General features: G+C 44.8%; 2 protein-coding genes across 6 annotated transcripts; both read left to right on the top strand.

The window, feature by feature from the left end:
• LOC128882578 (innexin shaking-B) lies at positions 1-11331 on the top strand. Of its 4 annotated transcripts, none has more exons than XM_054134214.1 (5): positions 1-1433; positions 6332-6551; positions 8728-8950; positions 9026-9279; positions 10602-11331. In XM_054134214.1, exons 1-4 carry the CDS (start codon positions 983-985, stop codon positions 9272-9274), a joined length of 1143 nt encoding a protein of 380 aa, XP_053990189.1. In that variant the 5' UTR covers positions 1-982; the 3' UTR covers positions 9275-9279; positions 10602-11331. The 4 variants fall into 4 exon arrangements, with proteins under 4 accessions (XP_053990189.1, XP_053990190.1, XP_053990191.1 ...); XM_054134215.1 differs by having other exon boundaries at positions 17-1433; positions 8661-8950; XM_054134216.1 differs by lacking the exon at positions 1-1433 and adding an exon at positions 3393-4774 and having other exon boundaries at positions 6332-6510.
• A 1827-nt stretch (positions 11332-13158) lies between these two features.
• On the top strand, positions 13159-22191 carry LOC128882582 (uncharacterized). 2 transcript variants are annotated; one of them, XM_054134224.1, is made up of 6 exons: positions 13159-13316; positions 16222-16302; positions 17024-17360; positions 17452-17608; positions 17763-18120; positions 18293-22191. In XM_054134224.1, exons 3-6 carry the CDS (start codon positions 17024-17026, stop codon positions 20444-20446), a joined length of 3006 nt encoding a protein of 1001 aa, XP_053990199.1. In that variant the 5' UTR covers positions 13159-13316; positions 16222-16302; the 3' UTR covers positions 20447-22191. The 2 variants fall into 2 exon arrangements, with proteins under 2 accessions (XP_053990199.1, XP_053990200.1); XM_054134225.1 differs by having other exon boundaries at positions 13180-13465.
• The last annotated feature ends 314 nt before the right edge of the window (positions 22192-22505 follow it).

The following is a 22505-nucleotide window of genomic DNA, read 5'->3' as shown; positions in this document are numbered from 1 at the left end:
GGGATTATTGGTCCTTTCGTCATTGAACAGTGTGATTATCCTGAAACAGAGGATAGAATGCTGGAGGAACAGCTCGAAAACATAGCGCTGGAATATAATACAGTCTCGAGTCACCGTTCCACCTTTAAAATGACAGATTTGTGACACAAGTTCGACGCAGTGGCTTTTAAAACAGTGGCGCGATTGTGAAATGCAACTACGGTTTCACAAAGTGAGTACTTGGAAGTGTTTCTGAGCAGTCGTTCCTTCCTAAACAGCAAGATCGACGACCAACGGAAGCTTCCTGGAACAATCAAACAGATTCGAGAAGTACTCTCGAAGAGGGAGCCAAGAAACTTTGAAATTTATTGGAAATTTCAAACAACACCTGAGAAACATGAGCGAGGTTGGATCGGTCCTGAATATTTTCAAGATCGTCGCATTTCCTGATACTTTAGACTCGAGTGGGTGGGGATTTACGATGCTCTGAACGAGGAAGAATGCGTGCAAGAGGACTAGCGAGGGCATACCAGGATCCCAGGAGCACTTCAGAGGATCCCACGTGGATCATCGTGTTGGATCTCTGCAAGGGTACGCGACAAAATTTTCGTTTGTTGATCCTGCCAGACACGAGTATCGAGCCCCAGAGGTTTCAAGGGCCTCAAAAGGTCAGGAGGTCCCCCAGCCATTCATAAGTGCTTTTCGCTAAACAACTAAAAATGATTAATTCCAAATGTGAGACCACACTGAAAATACATTCGATCTGAAAGTTAAGCGCCGAAGGAAATGAATTCAAATGAAATTTATGAATGTTTTTAAAGGTAGAAGAATAGATATCACGATATATACATATATACCTTTGATTATGCCCACTCCAATAGTCTGCAAATAAAATTGAATCCCAGAAGTGATTTTCGAAAATATCTGGCATTGAACGTGTTGGATAAAGGAGATAAAGATCGATAGGTGAGAGGAAATAATAGGAAAAATGTGAAGAACGTGGATGGAAAGGATCGACGTACGATCCATTGGTATCGTCGTGATCCAGAGGTACCCTGCCCCTGCTCGATTCGATCTCACTCTGATCCAAAATGCTGGACATATTTCGAGGCTTGAAGAGCCTGATCAAGATTTCTCACGTTCACATCGACACAGCAGTCTTCAGGCTGCACTACAGCATGACTGTCATCCTGCTGATCGCGTTCTCGTTGATCGTCACCACGCGACAGTACGTGGGGAATCCTATCGATTGCATTCACAGCAAGGATCTGCCAGAGGACGTGTTGAACACTTACTGCTGGATCCACAGCACCTACACGATCACCGCCGCTTACAAGAAGCGCGAGGGCTTCGAGGTGCCCTTCCCTGGCGTCGACAACTCAAAGTCCCATCCAGAGAGCGAGAGGAAGGAGTACAGGTACTATCAGTGGGTCTGCTTCATGCTGTTTCTTCAGGTAATCCACCAGAGAACAGTCCTCTCTTTACTTTTCATTTTTCACTCTTTTCTAATACTTTTCCTAGTGTTGTACTGTCTTGTAGTAATGTACTCGAGTTGTACAAATCTACTGCGTACAATAACATAATATCTGAAACATAAATAGAACCTCTTGTTACATTACGAATTCATCAAACAATTATTTTTAGCATTTAAACGTATCGCATTTACTATAGCATTTACTATATCGACGAATGGCAGGGCAAAGGTAAGAGTCAGGACGAAAAATGAAAGAAAACTACTCGATAGAAAACGAGCCGATGCGACGGGACGCCGCCGCCGCGAGAAACAGACTAAAAGAGTACCCTGTTTCCAGTTGCCAGTCTGCGGAATCGTAGTAGTTAAATCGATATTTTTCATTCGTGAATGAAATTTTGAAGCGAGCGTAAAGAAAATGCATCGATAGATGGGTTTGACAACGAGGAAAGCCGGATAACAAACGAACTGGTTGCGGCTACCAGCGACGAATTTACTCACTACTTACAGAAGCTTATATCTAGTTCATTGCCAAGAAGGAAACCCTAAGCATATTAACTCGTTAAACCCGTAGCTGTTACTTGGTCGCCGAGGGTCGCTGTCGTGCTCGTCGCCTTGACGCTCGGTCAAAGACGTTCCTCTACCCTCACCTTTCGACTGATCTCTTAGAGTAGACGTGTCGTTGGATGGAATTAGTGTTTTCTGTTCGGTATCGATCCCCTTTGCATTTCGACAACTTCCCTCTGACGAATGAATCGACAGATAAACGAGTTTCGTCTTGATTTATTTATTTATTTATTTATTATTAATTCAATCATTTTTATGGCGCAATTTGCAACTGCTGGAGGCTGCTGGTGTCTTTTCACAGAGATATCTGAAAGGGCTTGAAAAGTATCGGGATGTAAATGGGTGTATGATCTCGAATTGATCAAACTGCATACTTTATGGCATCAAAATTCGCCTAGTAGAATTTTTTCTGACCACTCGCGAAAACTCCTCGAGTCCACTCCGTTGTCCTTTCTCTCTGTAGCAACCCTAATTAAATCTTCAGATTCATCGTTATTTCGATTTATTACGAATGGGAGTTCCCTCTCTAATTAACAAAACAAATCCTCCAATTGCTTCATAATTCATCGTAATTTAATCCCTCTGATATCTAACTATAGAGCCACGACAATGACCCGAATATGTTTCATTTTTCCCCGTTTTTCTTTTAGGCGTTTCGCGACAACCAGTGCCCCTGGCCACCGGCCAATTCCTGATAATCACTATATATTATTACAACGTGACATCATAACGTCGCATGCATTTCTCATTTTCTTTTTCAGCAACGACGTCACCGATATAAATTACCGTCAACCATTTTCGGGTCACGATCCATGGCGAATCCAAACTTGGGTGCCATTCCCTTGTTGCGCGCGTTGTACGTATACATATGTATTTATGCGAGGAGAAGTTTCGAGTGGGAAATTTGTCGAAAAAAATGCTATTGGCCAAGTTATTTAGTAGTTTTACTTTGAGTAAATAGTGGAAAATAGCTCTCCAGGCTATCGAAATTTTTTGGAGATCCATAGGGGGGAGATTCGAACTCGAGGACCTTTGGAGTCGTAGCCAACCGCCTTTTCCACTGGGCCATTCCACAGCCTACCTCTAGTATTCCTATTTGGCTACTTGTTGTGTTTCTTCACTTGTATGGAAAAATGTTCAACTGACTGAGCGAATTCTCGAATTTAATACTGCGTGTAAAGGCTTTGGGGCCTGTCTAGTAGCAAAGATGCAAAGATGCAAAGGCCCATACGGGTCTAAAATTTCACTTTTTGGGCCTCGTGCGACATTTTGAGCTGTCTAAGCGAATCCTCGACTCGCAAAGCCATTCGAGAGAATGATACTTAGAAGATCGTACAATTTATGTGTTTAGCATCGAGGCCAAGTGATACCTTTCAAGTTCGGTCAGTCTTCTGACGGCTTGCTTCCGTGCTCCACGTGTGTCCGTTACTCGATCCGTCCTCTCGTTCTCGTTTCTTTCACTCCGAAATAAACAGTGCAATTTTCCATCGCTAAATCGCTGCTGTACGCCATGGAAACGGAAATGTAGAAATATAGAAATAAAGAAAAATATCTATCGTACAATTTCGTTAGTACAAGCGTAGTGTAGATTAGTGTGGATTAGTGTAGATTTATAAAAGGAGAATAATCGCAGAAAAAATGAAAACAATGGTGTCCCGAGTCCAAGTAAGAATCATCTGGATGGAATAAACAACTAGCCGATCAAGGAAAATGAACGTCATCTCTCCCTGGTGAAGCGAGAACAGAACCCAAGGAAAATGTACATGGGGAGCCTGGTGCTGTCGACGCATCCGCAGAGTTCAGTTTACGTGGAGTATTCTGACGGAGAATTGAGCAGAAGTGATGAGGAGAAGGAACCAGGCGGTATACAGTGACGAACGCAACCTTCTCTCGCAACGAAGCTTCTCCTGCAACTAAAAAAAATGGCCAAACACTGATGGACAAACAATTCTGCGAGCCCTGCTGGAGGATTCAAGGAAAGATGACTCTCCGCGTGGTTCATCCTTCAAAGTCAACGTTCTAACACAAGCCTGGAAGAGGATCCAAAGGAAGGATGACGTTGATGGAGGACTGCTAGGAACACCAGGTCCTAAACATTCCCAAATAAACGAAATAATTCAAGAGGAACGAGAACGAGAACGAGGACGGGGACGGGGACGGGGACGAGGATGATCGCGATCTCGGTGTGGTTCATTGTTCGAGGTAAATGTTCGCCAGGGACTCGATCGAGCGGCGATGAGCTTTCGTAGAGACACCAGACGCTAACCAGCCGCAAAAACGGATTTCCTCGGCCAAGACGAAGACGATTGTCTTCTGCAAGTGGAAAGGTCGACAACTGACTGCCCCAAGCATCCTAAGATGCCTCTGATGGTGAAGATGATCGACATTTTCGGCTCCCTGCGGTCCCTCTTCAAGGTACAGAGAATCTCCGAGGACACGGTAGTCTTTCGACTCCATTATCGCGCCACGGTGGCTCTCCTCCTGGGAGGTTGCGTGACCTTGGCGTGTAAGAGCATCTCTGGCTCGCCTATACACTGCGAGGCCTCCGGATCCGTCGACAAGATCGTCCTCGAGACCTTTTGCTGGCTCCACACCACCTACAGCATGGTGCACGCATTCAACAAGAGCCTTGGACAGGCTGTACCATATCCTGGTGTCTCCAACAGCAAGGGCGTTGGCATGCACGGCCATGTGGCTCACCCTCTAGTCAAACAGCACAAGTATTATCAGTGGGTCATCTTCTTCTTGCTCCTGCAAGTACGATATCTGCAGTTTGGCCTAGTAAATTAGTCAATTATTATTCATTCGTTCTGAAGGTGAGCTTAAATGTGAAAGTAAATTTCGAGTAGGACAAATGCTGGATCGAGTAGTTGCCAAGTGTTTGGGTTTCGAAACAACCTTGTCATTTTTTCATAAGCTTTAAATAGTTTTTTCATAATATCGCCGATGATTAATCTCGAGGTCATCGTGCTATTTATCGAGAAAATCGAAAAAAATGTCTCTGGATGAAATTTTGGAATTTCAAGAAGCGCTTATGGGCGCGTAAGAGGTACACATGTTTCGAACAAGCCAGATATTTATACTGTGCTCATCGTTTCCTGGTTATCGATCAATTGTGACTAGATTATAACCATACTCATAAGCCAAGGTTGTGCCAGATGCCTTCGACTGGCTTCGCCCTACCATTAACATACCAAATCACTTTCGAACTGATTCGATTACATATTCGAATCATATTCGAAAAAGATCATTCTCCAAGGTAAAAGGTGGTCCAAAAGAGGCTCCAGGATTCCCCTTTAATTATTCATTCTAAACACATTGGAAGACGTCTTGGAAAATTCTTTTCTGGCTTTACTAAAGCATCCATGTTCCTAAACACGCGCGCTCCATACATCACAGTTCGCGTTAATTAATGCACGTTATTTTTGTCCGTGTTATCGTAGTTTAACCGCTTTAAATCCATTTGGAGTGTATCATCCTAATAATTCACTGTGATCCCCGTTTCGTTATTTCCGCTTACACGTGCGAAACATGCCCGAAATTCGACTCTTAATGATTTTAAGACCGCGTGATCGCAATCTTTAACGGCCCCACCAACGGAAATCCACGATGATACATTTAGCATTTCTCCTGGCCAACGTAAACTCGTTATCCAAATGAATTGCTTCTAAATCACCAGCAATTAATCAATCCTTGACTTGAAACAACACTACCCCCCTTTACTACCATTTTATTGCTTCCAAACGAATCCTCACCGATGTAATAATACTCTTAAATAACAGTTATCGTTTGATATGTTTTCAAGTAAACTAATTTGCGAGTTTAGTAATTCTTTAAATTGTTTATTTTTTCGGAATTTTCCATGAAAAACAAACATAGACGCGGAAGATTCCAACTCACGTCCTCGGGATTACCACCGGTAACATGCGTTTATTATGCCTAGTCGAGCTTAAATATCTATATACAAATGGGACGATAATTGTTAAACGGTTACACCCAACAATTAATGATAATAATAGTAATTTTTTAAATTACATAATAATACAAAGTGGAGCAAAGTAAGTATTCGCCATGTTGATGGCTGTGGAATGAAAGTACGAGGTCTGGTGAGGGGTAGCGTTATTATGCAGTTTAGGATTCATTTCTTGACCAACTACACGAAGGATTCATTCCTAGCCTTTGTGTCCTTGTTTCGCTTGTTATTGTTGCCCTGGGAGAAGCTCTACTAGCACTGATTTCAATCGATTCAATTCTACAGGATCTCCTCGTTCCTTGATTAAATTGTTACCGATCAGTTTTATGGTTTGTTTTCAGGCGATCCTCTTCTACACGCCCCGTTGGTTGTGGAAAGGTTGGGAGGGTGGAAAGATCCACGCGTTGATGATGGACCTCGACATAGGCCTCTGCTCCGAGGTGGAGAAGAAGCAGAAGAAAAAGATGCTGCTCGACTATCTGTGGGAAAATCTTCGCTATCACAATTGGTGGGCTTACAGGTACTACCTCTGCGAAGTTCTCGCCCTGGTGAATGTGGTCGGTGAGTGGCACGTTATTTTTTTCCCGTCACCCCCCCCCCTCTCTCTCTCTCACTCTCACTTCACGCTACCCTTACTTTACTTCCCCTAATTTTATCGCTGTACAGATTATTTTAAGTAACCTATAGTCCTTCACCCACTCGCACAGTGTCACGAGTATATGAGATAAGAAATGAAAAATAGATATTTTGTTTTTTTTAGCGGTTCGTTATTCACAAAGATGTTTATTCGTCCATCGAAACCGCTTGAAATTCTACGTAAATAGATTCCCCACACGTGCCACCTCGAAGAATATTATCACAAGTTTCTCCAAGTGAACCAAATGATCTACAACGTGTTTCTCGTAAAAAAAGGGAGATAACTCTACCGATGGTATCAAAGAAAACAACATCGAAGATCGTTTGGTTACATCTGGAAGAACTTTATCGAAGGTTGGCTCGAGGTATCCCACTATAACATCGATTTATATTTTATGACAACAAATAGCAATCCTCTTCTGTTAGGAATAAAACATAGAGAGCTATTCCGTTTCCTTTACGTCCTAGTTTCTTCATCGAGACGATTCGTTTTGGCGATCTTGAAATACCTTTCGAAGCACGTGCAGAAAAAAAGCAGCGATTTCTGTTTCCATAAAAAGCCGTTCCAAGAAACGGATCATCCTCTTTGATCTCTAAAGTCTCGGACATCTCTTTGATGGAATACCCCGTGTCTCTTCACCTTCGATTAGAAGCCAGAAATACATGTATCGATACGTGTACGTGTGCGTGTACATTTCGGACGATGCGACTGTTTTCGCCATGTGCACTTGTTATTTTCAATGGCTCCAATTTCAAACAGTTCCTTCCGATTCTTTTCAAACAACAGACTGTTGCGACATTGTATGTTTCCATTCCTCCGTCAAGTTTTCCCGTTTGTCGTTTCCGTTGGTATTTCCTCAGATCCTGCCGCGTTCATATATATTTATCTTCGTGTGCTATTTGTTTTGTTACTTTTGACGAATTCGTATCTCATGCCTGATGGTGAAGGTCATACTGACATTCGTTGTTCCACATTATTCTGGGAATATTAATTCTATTCCCAATTTCTTCTGTTATACGTGCAATCGTAACTTTGTAACTATAGGGAGGGGAAGTGATGCACCTTGCAAACTAGCTAATCAATTGATCGGGTCATTATTTACGAGTCCCGGTACGAACGATGCCAAAAGTCTCAAAGATCGATATACTCGCACTCGGTAGAACTTGTAATAACCGAAATATCGAGCTCACCGCGGAGTGTAAAGTTTGCGTAAAGGGAGATCGAGGAATATGCGAGCAGTGAATGAATGATTCACAACAAAATTTGGCAACTATACAACTGGCCAACTAACGCGTCTGAAGAGCCAATCTATGCGCCATCCATCGGTTTTCTTCAACGTCCACATTGTTCCAGAATGTTTCCGTCAATCTCACGAGTAGAGTTGCCCGTTATTCGAATCAATTCTTATTGAAACACCTATTCCAATAAAATTTTATTCGAATAAACTCGAGGATGAGGAGTAAACGGCCCGTCAATGTCGAACAACGAACAAGGGAGTCGTTCCAACAATTTCTAGGAAAGAAAGCTACCCGATGCGAAAACACCTAGTCACGGATAATGTTAGTGAGGCCTCGTGACTCCTTTACGCCTTTTACATTTTATGTGATATGCCGTGTGTGCGTGCGTGCGTTTGGGATATATACAATGGGACATGGGACACAAACATAACACGCACTCTAAAAATACTACGTGTATACAGTAATGCATACAATATTCGCGTACACAAGAACCCAACTGAAATACCTATTACTATGTCATAGACCAACAAAGTTACGAAACCTACGCTATAAGAGCGTTCGCGTAGTGCAACAACGACACAACTATGTGTAATACACATGGTAAAAATCGCATCCACCAGCAAAGTATTACGAGCATAACTCAAACATCTATCTAATGTGCCCTAGGTCACCGAGTCTACAGAACCTACGGTCTCTACATTTATTCTGGTTAACGATGTAGACTCTAGACAGCCGAAAAAAACATAGTTTGTCGAATAATAATCGAGATTACAAAAGAAGCTTGGATATGCGCAGGTCAAATGTTTCTGATGAACCGCTTCTTCGACGGTGCCTTTCTGACGTTTGGTATCGACGTGCTCAGGTTCCTGGAATCGGATCAGGAGGACAGGGTCGATCCAATGATATACGTGTTTCCACGGATGACCAAGTGCACCTTCTACAAGTACGGCGTCAGCGGTGAAGTCGAGAGGCACGACGCCGTTTGCATACTGCCCTTAAACGTCGTCAACGAGAAGATATACGTATTTCTCTGGTTCTGGTTTCTCTTTCTCGGCGTGCTCAGCTTTATAACGGTTTTATACAGGGTGAGTTATTCGTTTGAAATGTTATCCGTCGCCGTTGTCGTTGTCCCTGACAGTTATTCCGTCTGTAATACACAGATCGTAATCATATTCTCGCCGCGAACGAGAGTCTACCTTCTAAGGCTGCGGTTTCGTTTGGTCAGAAGAGAAGCCGTGGAGACGATTGTCAGGAGGAGTAAAGTGGGAGATTGGTTTCTTCTTTACATGTTGGGAGAGAATTTGGACACGGTGATATACAGGGACGTGATGCACGAACTGGCCAGCAAGCTCGCGTCCAGACACCATCATAGCGTACCTGGAATCAAGGGGGAACTTCAGGAGGCCTGATCCGAGTATGTACCGAGTATGACTCTTTGCATCTTTCGAGCTAGTAACACAGCCACAGAAATAACGCATATCGAACGTGAACATGTGTCGCGGCCTGTACGCATACGCCACCTATCGGTTTCCCACCCAACCCGACAATCAAGATGGCGATCTTCAGTCCCGCTACAAATTCAATTTTGCTTGCGTCCGGTGTAAAATGAAAGTTTTTTTCGTTCTGACGATTAGCTTTCTATCCACAAAATGCAAGCTACTTCCTCTAGACGTATTTAATTAAACGTTTATATCCGATACAATGTCAGGGGAACAAAGCAATGGCCAAATATTACGAATTGTGAATCTGGACACAAAACTATGGATCCACAATCGCTGCTTTTCTACACATTAGCACTTCCATCGGTAATGTACAATACTTGCAAAACTACAGTGTCCTTTACATAGTTTCTAGTATCGTTAATATAGAGAACAAAACATATAATAAACGGCTTGTTTAGGAGGCTGTCGTGCGGTGCCACCTATCCTCACAACTCTTTCTCATCCATTGCAGTTGCTGCAATTTTAGTTTTGCTTGATCGGTTCCAATAAACCCAGCATCGAATACCACGTCACTTGCATATAGGTGACAGACTAAACAAGTACTTTTTACCAATGGGACTCGGACAATTAATCTTAAGGTCTGTGATAATAAAAACGAGTCCGGACAGAATAGATTGTTAGAGTCTAAAGTTACCAGTCTAATTGTTAGCTTGTATAGTATCCAGATTGCCTACAGACAAAGTTTTAGCCTTGCAGACATTTCCATGCCGATCGGTAGTCTGCCAATCAACGCGTTATAGCCTCACCGTTCTCCGTCCATCTCGCTATGTATATATTTGGTACTATATGTTACATAAAACTTGCCGAATACGCGTCATACATGGACACTCGTCCGATACACGTTAGCGATAACGCACTTTCAATACCGACCTGACCGCTCTGCAGCCATAAATTTCCTGGCAACAAGCTTTTGACATTAATGCGTTATCCTATTTTGAGCCGTTTAACAGCCGCGGCCGAGAGGTATCCTTCTGTTGAATTTCGGTTTGAAATAACACCATCGTCTTGAAAGCAACGCGTGCAGAATATCAGTTGTAAAAGGAAAGAATACGATGCGCTATTTATTGACGCAGACGACAGTTTGCGTTTGCGGTTCTTGGAACCATTCTACAAGGTGTTGCATTCTAAACGGTCCACGCGTGTCGTCCAAGCTATTAGGGACGTCGAAAATACTTTGAACGTTTGCAAACGTCCGACACCTATTCCTTGTTTATTTACTTTTGTACTGTTGCAGATTGCCTCGGACAAGGGGATGTCTTCAGCGAGGGAGGGTCGCAAGGAACGGCAAAGATGGACGGCCAAGGACCAATAAGGGAACAATAACAGATCGTGTCACGGTACACTGAATTCTGTCCAAGAGACCCCTACGCCTCTTAGACGTTCAAACGGCTGGGGACAAGCACGCGTCTCTTAGACAGGTTTCGTTCTCCAGCACGTCCGAGTGTCGCGTAGTTGAAATACGAACGGATGGATTTTATTTAATATGGGAACCGTGTGTTTTCCATTTCTATCGAGGGTGTTTGGTCGATTCTTGTTTACGAATGTTAATCGTTACTCGTGTAAAAAAACAAACTTGAAGAGAGAACAGGGGAGAGAGAAGAAACGAGCGAGAATAAAAACATTTCACAGTGCAGTGAATTGTGTCTGAAAATAACCCCCACGCCTTTTAGACGTCACGTGCCTTTGGACGATATTTCTTTTATAATTTCAAAGGGTTTGCGCCTGCGTTGCGTTTAAATGGACCATTTTGTAATCGCTGTATTAACGATTTCTTACAACGAGTAGGATCGAAATTATGAGAAAATGGCCGTGAATAGAATCGCGTTAACATTAAACGTTTAAACGTCACCGTTTTCTCGTAGGGGTCTCGCGTGTTACATTGGTAAGGACACTCGCGGCGAAGAACGATGTATTTTCTTTCACAAAGACTGTGCCAACGTAAATAAACTCGCGTGTAACTTTTACCAGAGTATTGAAATAAATGTATTTTTATTTAAACGAAAATTTAATAAATATAGTTTATCGTGTGGACAACTAGGATGCAGCTGAATTTTCTGTGTATTTAATAGAAACGCAACACAAAAAGATGCTAGGAAGAACAGGAGAGCCAGAAAAAATAAACAAGAATAAATAATTGAAGGAGATTTGGTATAAAGGGGTTCTTTAAACCTCGAAAACAAATTGTAGATGTAAAGAAAACAACAAACTATTACAGTTACCCATTTCATATGCCAAATACATTAAAAAATGTCCACTTTGAAAACCTTATTTTCCCTTGTTTCAGTTGCCGAGCGTAATTGTCATCGTCAAAATAAATGTAAACGTGAAAGCGAGGCAGTCGAATTGTTTCTCTAGCGTGCATTTCAATTCTGTCGCGGCAATATTTTCGTCCAGCGCGGTATACAAATACAAGATTGCACGAAGAAGTGGCGAAATCGAAAAAAGAAGATGGGGCTGGAGGGTGTGGGGGGTGGGGGGGAGACGCGTTGCCATATTCGGAAGTGCTATCAAGGGGACCAACCGGTCCATTGGTCCCTCTAGCAGTCGCAATAACTGCGTGCCTGAAAAGAAGGCGGCGGTGAACGCGTTTCTTCTGTGTAATCTGAACCACTGGCATTTAAGGGATCCTGTATATCCTTTCACTGTCCACCAGTTCCTCGTGTCAATTATGTTCTAGCGTCATTACTACACTCTGATCGTGTTATGGTAATTGTCTCCCATCCGTCTTCATTTTTTTTTTCTTTTTTTTTGCTTTCTCTGAATTCTTATAGAAAACAAATTCACCGATTTGTTCGGGTTTTAGCCTAGAAACAAGAAAACATTCCTCCAGATGTGTCGATCCGATCTGGATGAAATTTTCCAAAGTCCAAGAGGCGGTGCACGGCATTGGCTTGGGAATGATAACACAGCTGATAAATAGAATCTAGCGTTCACCTTTCCATCCGCGGTTAAAATCCGTCTCGGTCCTGTTCATTGTCTTGGCTTTTCATGTCCGGATTTTGCATGCGGCCGTAAAAGGTGAGCGGAAGACCTTGAGACACCCACGCCCACACTTTTTTTCTCTCTTTTCCACCCGTACCACTTTCTTCACATACTTCCAATAATTTACGCAATTTAACGCGACGGAATCTGAAATTCCTCGTTCATCTGTTGTTCATCTCGTTTCGCGTTTAATTCCATTTCAAATGATGCAGTGTGTACGAGGGGAGTGACGTAAGTCAGGTGTGACAGGGCTGGGCCGGGAAAGACTGGAAGAATTTAGAGGTGGAAAAAATTGCAAAGTTTGGAGATGAAGGAAAGTGGGAAACACTGAAAGATTCTTTCGAGGTGGAAAAGTTTGGAAAAGACTTTGAAAATGAAAAAAGGTAAAATGTTGGACCGTAAGCTTGAAAAGTGGAAAAGATGTGAGAAACTGAAAGATTTCCCAACGTGTTATCTTTGTCATTTACAAAAACCGATTTAACAATAATTCACAGGCCTGTGCCTCGCGTTTCCCTTGACGCTTTCTAGTGGCACCTGAACAATCGAAGAAAGCAATTCCTGGTGATTGCGTACGAGCACCAAGTTCGCCAGACTTGCACGTCCTAAAGGTTGAGGATTCGTTGGCAGAGTCGGGATAGTTGGGCTCGAGGTTGTTGAGGCCACGCACTCGCAGGCGTAAATAGGTGGGTGGGTGGCTGGGTAGGCAGGAAGGATAGCCGTAAGAACGCGAGAGTGGCACGTACATGGGAGGCCGCGGAGAGGGAAGCTAAACCGTTGGTCTGTTAAGAGGTCTCTCCTGTCGCAGGTAAAACGCCGCCTCTGGAAAGTGAGTTCAGTCTCAGTCGCGGCCGCGCGATCGCGTTGGACGATATTTACCTGCGCGCGGAGCCCGTGATCAGGAGCGTACCGTCGGCTCCAGAGCCCCCTCCCCCCAGTGCCTCGAGAATCCTCGACAGCGTAGCTCAAGGTAGGACCAACTACCTGTTACAATAGCGCGTTCTCCGCGCGACTCCGAGTGCGCCTACCTAGCCAGAGTAGAAACAGTTAGCGAACGCGTCGCTGGAAATCAAGCGTCTGGAAGAGAAACGGCCCAGGGACCATTCTGCGCAGCAACGAGTAGGTTAAACTAAGCTAGGCGATCCCTGCGTGTGACGACATTGCGGGAAACACCCACTCGACTCGCATAAACGAACATTCCTGAAGCCAGTCAGCGTGCCCGCACGTCACTCCTCTCTTTTCCTCGACTCGCGGGCTACGAGTACTGTACAACTACCTCTTCCACAAACACACCAGGCTCCTTCCTCTACCTAGGAAAATCACGGTTCTGGACTGTGCAGTGCTTGGGAAAGTCGTCGATTACGTACGAGCGTTAATTACTTTCACTGAACGGACTCGGAGGAACCACGGCGCATAAAGATGGAAAGTGGCCGCGCCACTGGGCCCATTCGCGGGAATAAATCGCTACGTGTTTGGCTATTACGCGAAACACGACACGCAGGGAGGTCCCCGGGGTCTCGCAGCTTCCACATTTCGGCCGCAAAACGACGAAACCGCGCGGATAAACGACCCAGGGCCCCCTCCCTGCATCCCATCCAAAGCCACCTCCGGGCTGCCTGCCGCCTCGAAAACCGGTCCTGCTCGCGGCAGCCAGCCGATTTTGCCTGGCGAACGCGCGATCGCCATCTTGGATCCGCCGGGGATGACGTCATTGGTACAAGGCACGGTCGCTTGCTCAATTCTAGCTCCAACTAGAGATGGAAACGGCCGTCGATGTTTCCTCCTTTGGTCGAATCATCCACTGGAAGACTCTCGATTCTCTTACACTCGATTACAAAGTTTTCCAATCGATTAGGATGGAAATTAGGTTCTGGAAGAATATTGGTACGGTAAACGTAGGAGTGGTTGGGGCTCGGGTCGTTATCCTTTGGGTATATCAGTGAATCTTTTCAACTTACGGAGGAATTTTATTAAATTCAAGGTCTTTATTGGGCTTCTGGTTATCGCTGCTATCGAATATGTATGTATACATCGGTATCATTTAGAAATAAACCAACTGGGAATTAATTAAAGATCCTCTTGGTACCTGATCCAAGTTATATTTAGAGTTTGATTGTTTTATTTCGAATGAGGTAAGCCAATATGCCTGGCGCGTTTTCCTCGAATTTCTTGAAAAATGACTCACTCACCTTACGATTGACCATTGCCAGTCTTAATCAGAGACTACCTATTATACCCTAATCGAGCATTAGATTCCATTTATCGAGGATATTATGATTTTTAACATTTTTGATCAAGCATACCAATACGGCTGGAACATTTTCCTCGTTTTCCTTGAAAATTAGCCCGCTTACATCGACTATTGATCATTCTCGGTACTAATTTTCGAGCCTTCTCCAGTCTCCCGATCAAGCAGTGAGTATTATATTATTCGCTGTTGAATTCCGAAAAATGTCCAACCATCCAATTCGCCCAGTGCAAGGGCACACGCACAGCGCAAGTTTCGTGTGTGCGTGGCCAGTGAAAGTAAAGTGTTTGCGCAATGAGACGACGGTTGTCTCCTTCGGATACTGGTTCGACTTTAAAGGCTCGATACGCCTGTTCCCTAGACTTTCAACCGTTAACGTCATCCTTGTCACGCAAAGACACCTTCGTTTATTCCATCAATTCCACATTTTTCTCGTCAATCATTCTCCTATTACGCAAATATGGAACTGTCGACTGTTACCCTGCACTCCACTTTATTTAACGAGGTCACGGGATCTCTGTTTACATCGGTACAGGTCGTCCCAAGGACGAGATGCGTTGACCTCTACTCTGAAATAGAAACAATCGTGTGGGAGCCGTCTCGCAACCTGACATTCCTCTCTTAATTGCGAATTGCGAACACGTACTACAAGGCTCGTACACGAAAAGGCGTGTACGAACGATGCGTTAAGTTGATTCGAAGGCTTAGAACGTGATCGACAAGACGATTATTATTTTTCTGCCGAGTGCTGTTCAATATCCGACGTCAGTGCCGTACACGGACCTAATGGGTGCCCTCGTCGATGTTTCCATTAATATTCGAGTATACGGTAAAGACTGGATAAATCCAAGATGACTGTCTCCATTACTGGGAGGGGTCCCCTTGTTCGTTCGACGCTCGACGCTCGACGCGATGTAAACACAGAACGTAAACACAGAATAGAAACCTCGATTGTATAAATGTAACGTTTGGGTCTCGATTTTCTTCCACTTATTCAGTATTTACTGTAAATGTACGCATCGCAACTGTAATTCCGTTTCATTCGAGACATTGTCTCGTATGGAATCGTTTCTCGCGATCGAAGCACGCGACCGTATCGCGTTGGATCGAAAGAATCGGTCGATGTTGGTCGACGTCTTTGCGAGAGGCGAACGTGATTGCCTATACGTAGCATGTATATGTATATACACGTGTTTGCGTGACAGGAAACACTCGAGGTCGATACAGCACCGTTTTTCTTGGAGCTATTCGCTAGCAAAAAGGAAATTAATAATTAAGAATGTTGAAATATTGAAATGTGTATGAAAAAGTGAGGATGCCAGAATGAAATACATGAATTTATTCTTTGGAAGTCGCAACAGTAGGTGTGGCGCAGAAGCGTGACAAGCTGGGAACTCAGAAAAGGCTCTCGAGTGGTAAGGCCACTCCAGACGTTTCAAAAAATAAAATACCCTACTTGAAGTTTTCATTGCTTTTAATAAATTTCTCAAAAAAAAATTCGCGAAATTAGTGTATTTTTTGGAAACATGGAGTGACCTTATCCCTTAAAAGTATCAAACAATTAATTCTACGAATTCTATCTTAATCGACAACGAATCGAGGTTAACTAAAGCTTCGTTCTTTACAGATTATGCGATTGCTATAGCGGACGAGAATCGAGGGACACGGGGAAGAGATCCAAATCGTTTGCGCAGCCTCAACTATAAAAGTAAGTCAAAGGAAAATGATTAAGGAACCATTTTAACACGTTGCTAGCCACGCCACCCAGAAATGAAGAAATTAAAAAGATTAATTCCAAAACTGAGGCGACAATAAAAATAATTTTGAATAGGATTTATGAATCTCGAGAGAATAAAACGTTAAATAGTCTAATGTACAGCGGTCTCGAAACGAAATTTTAACTTTTTGGAATTTTACACGAGTTATCAATCTGGTGACCAACGTGTTAACGAACGTATGCCATAAACGTAGCCAACATATGATCAAGAATATCAGATGTATGAAGAACAGTGAGCGGCGGAGGGGTAGAGGGTCAAGTGAACAGCTGAAACGTGCATGCTGGCTCGTTACTGGTTCCCTGTAAAATGAACTATTACCGAGGCAGAGCTAACGGTGCGAGTGCATCGAACCGTGTCAAGAACTTTCCTCGGCAGTCCTGCGTCAAACACCCCCAAACATCTAAATAAACCTCTTTCCTCCGCAATTTCCAAACCTGAAACTCAAAATTCCACGGTAATTCCGAATAATAAAAGCCTACACGATCCAACGAAATCCGTCTCTCGGGTTCCCCTCTGACCGTCTATTTTCTTTTCCAGACCTTTCATGTTCAAGTCTCCATCTTTAAATTCCCTTTTAAAAATAACTCAAGTCTCCATAACCCACAGAAAGTCTCTATTCCTCCCCTCTCTAGTCTTCATTTTCTTTTCCAGATGCTGCCAAAGTTGTTGACGTTGCTCTGCGCGGCATTTCCGGTGGTGGTGTCGCAGAGCAACTACGCCTCCCAGGGCAACAGCATAGAGTACCAACCAGGCTTGCCACCCAGCACGATTCTCGACGGCAAGGTGACCAAACTGGACGACATCTCCTCGATGATATTCCTGAATCGCACCAAGGCGTACCTGAACTGCAGCCAGGGGAGCATGCACGTCGAGTTGAAGTTCGAGGAACCCTTCTACGGGGTCGCCTACGCTGATTTTGATCGCAACAGCGCTTGCATTGTCAAGGGACGTGGTGCTGCCAGTGCTAAATTGGAGCTACCTCTCAAAGGTACTGTTCGGAGCTATGAAAATATTACAAAATATTATAAAATTGTTTTGTTTCTTAGGATTCTAATATCTGGATAAACGACATGTTACAGGATGTGGGACGAAGCAGGATCCCCTGCGAGTGTTTACCAACAACGTGGTGGTTCGCTTTCACCCAGGTCTCGAAATGGACGGGGATGAAGTGATCACGATAGTCTGCAGGTACCCTCCGCCTGTAGCGCCTGCTCCACCAAAATCTCCATCTCGAATGTGAGTACACGATAACAGGAAACAGGAATTGTCTTCCCACTATCTCTTAACCTCTTCAGGGACGAATTTTAAATGGATTTTTATTTGCACTAATAATGCACTAAATTGAATCCACAATGGAGTCGACATCCAATACTCGTTCAACTGTTTACAGTGTGGCCACAGCAACGCCTGCACCCTCCACGGAGCCTCCGTTGAAGGGATTTCAGATTCTCCTCATCATCTGCGCTATCTTGTTCCTGTCCCTGCTCCTACTGGGCCTGGGTTGTTCGTACATGTGCCTGAAGCGCAGAAATGTTCGAGTGATACACAGGCATCCGTTTGGAAGTGGGTCAGGGTCAGAGATAACCAAGCTCTCGACGTCTTCTCTGAGCAACATCACCATGTTCGAGGGCCTCAAGATACCTAGGGCCCATGCTCTTCTTCACGCACCGCCCTCCACTACTGGCAGCGACGCGAATCTGATGATCGATCACTCTTTGCCTAGCGATTATCCGAGCGAGAGCTCCGAGGTGGGTTGATTTCGATAGAAAAAGACGATGTAAGTTCAGTCTGCAGCCAAATAGAAATATTAGTGTGTTTTCGTAGCCTCGACGTGTAATTGAACTCCAAGGAACCTGTATTCCTAGCCTAAGCTAGCATAAACCCTAAAGACCCTGTAATAACCCAAGCCTCTGTTTACAGGTGGACGAAGAGCCTTCTCTGCCCGTCTCCTCGGCAGGCTCCTACGACAACAAGGCATTCATCCATCACGAGAGCCACCAGCGTCAAGAAATGCGCACCGCCAGCTCCCTATACTCTGAAACGGTCGCTGCAGAGGTGGAAACATCCTCCATGACCGCAGCGAACGCTTCCAGAACTGGCATTCCGAGACACATGATGGCGATGCCCATCGAGCCGAAATTCGACGTCCAGATGCGAGTTAAGAGAGCCCCTCCTCCCCCTCCGAGTCCTTTACCATCAGAATCCGACATAGCAAGCGTGACCTTGGAGAGAAATCTAACGACAATCTTAGAAAAGGAGGAATCCAGCCTGACTCGCAGCTTGGAAAGTCCACCGGCACGAATGACGACCTTTTCCTACGTTCCTGAACTTCATGGGCCTCCTGGAGGTGGTTCCTCGGCATCGACGATCTCCAGACAGCAAACGCCACCTGTATACTCGAGGATCCTTCGAAAGCAGACCGAGAGGGAGATTACTACCAACACCAGTCTCCTGCAAGAACGAATTCCATCTCCGTTGCCTGTGGACCAGCCAGCTGTTCAGCATCACGAGATACGCAGACCTAGGTCCCTGACTTCCTTAAACACCGAACTGACGGAGACTCGTTCCTTGACAGAGGTGACTGACCACTCCCACGCCAAGTACAGAGTGGCCAGCATCCTAGCGCCAACCCCGCCGCCACCGCCACCGATAGTCCCAACGGCCACCACCACCCATGCGGCCATCCAGCACCGCGAACATCGACTATTCCGCGAGGAGGTGACCGAGCCACTCGTAGAGCCTCAGGTAGTCGCCCCGAGACGTCCAGAGATCACCACTCACGAGGTGGACGACGTGTTTCTAAAGACTGTGACGGAGAAGAAGACCATCGAGGACGTGGAGCGTCATCGTCGTCAAGTGACCGAGTACAGAGCCAGAGCTCAACCGCCCCCGGACCCCAAGTGGGACGTAACCATCAGAAACTATCCTCAGGAGAACCTGCCTCCGCCGCCACCAGAGTGGGAGAACTTTTCCGACGTGAGCTCCACCTCCAACCTGACCATCACCAACGAGCCAACCGGTCAAACTGACGTACCCGTCGACGAAGAGCCAGACATCAACATAGAGCCAACGTACACAGCTCGAGCCGAGATACCCTGTAGACCACCCCCTTCCACGCGTCGTAGCATCGACGAGATCGACGCTGACTGGTTCAGCAGGTTGTCACGAGTCTTGGATCCTCGTTACTCCACCGAACTGACGGACGACGAAAGAGCAAGATGGCGAGAGATCATCACGACGGACAGCACACTGAGGACACTGTTGACAGAGGCTGTGGTCAAGGAGGACTACGAGCTGATACGCAAGGACGCTAGATACACGAATCTGTTCCCTCCAGCCAAGTGGGACGTGATCATTCGAATCCTGGGACCTTGTTCGAGCCACGCAGGCTCCGCGTCCTTCTCGAACCATGCCAAGAACCATGGTCAGAGGTACAAGAGGTCAAAGTCCTCGGAATGGGACACCAGGTCTAGAAGATCTTCTCTACCGACCCTGTACGAGTACGAGAGCGACGGAGGTAGCTCTGCTCGTACCCAGGGCCACCGACTCCAGATATCACAGTCCACGGCAATGGGCCAACCAGCTCGTCTGCGCAGATTAGGCTCCAGTCATCGAGGGGCGGGAGGCAGTAGCGAGATAGACGTCAGGTCCATGTCAGAGATGACCGTTAGAGATTTCGCTAGGGTGGACCGCGATGACCTGACGAGCCTGAGCTCGTTCGAGGGCGCAGACTCCCTGGTGAGATCCCTCAGCCAGCCCAGCTTAGCCAGAAGCGGCTCCGAGTTTACCGAGCACTGGGGAATACCTGCGGCGATGCTCGATCTCCCAGCGTGGGCGGCTGAGGACGCTGAAGAAGGACCACCCAGCTCCGTCGAAACAACGCCCAGAGTCGTCAGAAGGAACGATCGGCTCGAAGTCCTTGCGTCCTTCGACGAACGCAGCCAGGTACCGGGCTCGTCCACCACCAGATCGAGTCGTTACGTCGAGAGGGAGCTGAGCAACGTGCGCGTCTCCGAGAGCCAACGGACCTCCAACTGGTTCCACGACGACTCCGAGCCGGAAATGCAGATCTGACCTGGGCATTTTCAACTTTCGAGTCCTCTTCAAGTTTCTCCGTCCTTGTCGTTCTCCTTTCGTCGAGGTTTGCGTGATCAACCTGGACCAGCGGGGTGGTCACTTTAGATAGGTAGCGCGATTATTCGTCAGTTTTTGTGTACTCAGTCTCTGGAAGGATTCTTTTTCAAATCTATTTGTCTATTTGATGGTTGATCGCATGAACAGGGTAACAGAAGGATTAGGTTAAGGTTTCACCATTCACTGCCTTTTCTTGCAATCGAAAACTGCCTTTTCGTTAGAAACGTCTTGAAACGTGCGACATGAACAAAAGAACAACGGAACGATGCACAACAAATAACGAATAACGAATAACGAATAACGAATAACGAATAACGAATAACAATTAAAAGAACTACGAAAGCTTATTGAGAATTTTCGGAATATCGTATTAAATGCGAACATAGTGTGACCACAAGTTCAAAGTGACAAAAAGTTACGCTGGCTGACGCTACCAGGGAAACCAGGGAAGAATGACAGCCGTTCTCTCCACTCGCCACTCGTCACTCGTAATTGTACCAGAAAAGATCGATTCTACTAATCGTGGATCGACTTAAACGAACGAGTGGGACTGTAGACTCTGGCGAAGCAATTAACCGTAAATTAGAAATTAACTCGAGCCAAGTTAACGGGTAAGTTTACAATTAATCGACAGATTTGCTTACCTAACGGCCTGAACGGTGTACTTTTAAATGGTTCTCCATAGTCACTGGAAGCCACCGCGCCATCTTGGAACACTATCTAACACCTTCCCTATAAACGAAATCCAAAATTCTTTCTTGTACACATTTTAGCATTTCTCTATTCAGTTCTTTATTCCATAAATTGTTCTCTTGAATTAATGATAGAACGAACCGAGTTGAAATGTTGGCCGATTACGAACAAAACGGAAAACAAACAATAGACGAAAGCCAGCTGACGTTCGAGTTGGAATACAATGGAATTGACAAAGTTAAACGCGGTTAGCGAAAGTGTTAAATATTCGGTCGGGTGGCACCGCTGCGATAATAGTCTATTTAAGTACGTAACGAAACATACGGTGCTGGGTTATACGCTTCAAACAATAGCTAAATAGGTCTTCCTTCTTCGAGACGTACTCGATCTTCTCCGAGTATAATGTATCTGTGTTCTGGTCTTGAAGAGATATCGACCAGGCCAATGTTGAATAATTTGTTTATTCGGCACTTGTGTACTTGCCGCACACAGGGTACGTCGTAGGGTGGTTCGTTCAATGATTTGTTCAATTTTTATATTAGCCCCTAAATGCAGATACATAGGAAAAAATTTGTGGAAAATTTGATTAAATTAATGAATTTTAACACGTGCCCCGGAACCATCGAAACTCTTAAATATAAATAATAGCCTACAATTAGTACTATTCTAATATTGATAGTATATTCGATTACTAATTACGTACCATTAATAATTCGATATACTATTAATAATGAAATAATATTAATCGAATGCTAATTACTGATACTGATGACTATTAATAAAATAGAATATTATTAATTGAATATTCCCACTGCTGGGAGTTTTGTATGCTTCTTTTTTTATTGTAAAATTGTTTTGTAGTTACATCGGAGCCGGAGAGGTCTTCCTGATAATGTACAGGACCTCTCGGAAGAATGCTATTCTTCCAGCCGCGTTGGACCCAAGTTGTTCTTCAGGTCCAAGAAAGAGTATTAAAATTGTGAAACAGCGAATCGACTTTTCACTTTTCTTACTCACCACGAACAAACAACTTATTTCCAAAACGTAATTCTAGTGAAAACACGCATCCTCTTGAAAATACTAATAATTTAATAATATTCGTTGAATATAACATTCGTTTACTATATACATATATGATACTATTAAAAATTGAATAATATTTTCCCTGGCGACGCATGCGTATTTCCAGACACGGCGCTTTTCCTCAACGAGGAACAATCTTGGCCACGAATCGAGCAGTCCTGAACCAACGACTCACTGTTTGTTCGCGCCGCGATCCGCGACCATCCCACGCGATAAATCCGCG

This window comes from Hylaeus volcanicus, unplaced genomic scaffold, assembly GCF_026283585.1.
Source record: "Hylaeus volcanicus isolate JK05 unplaced genomic scaffold, UHH_iyHylVolc1.0_haploid 12102, whole genome shotgun sequence".
In the NCBI taxonomy this organism is placed as follows: Eukaryota; Metazoa; Arthropoda; class Insecta; order Hymenoptera; family Colletidae; genus Hylaeus; species Hylaeus volcanicus.
This window is presented reverse-complemented; position numbering and strand designations above follow the sequence as displayed.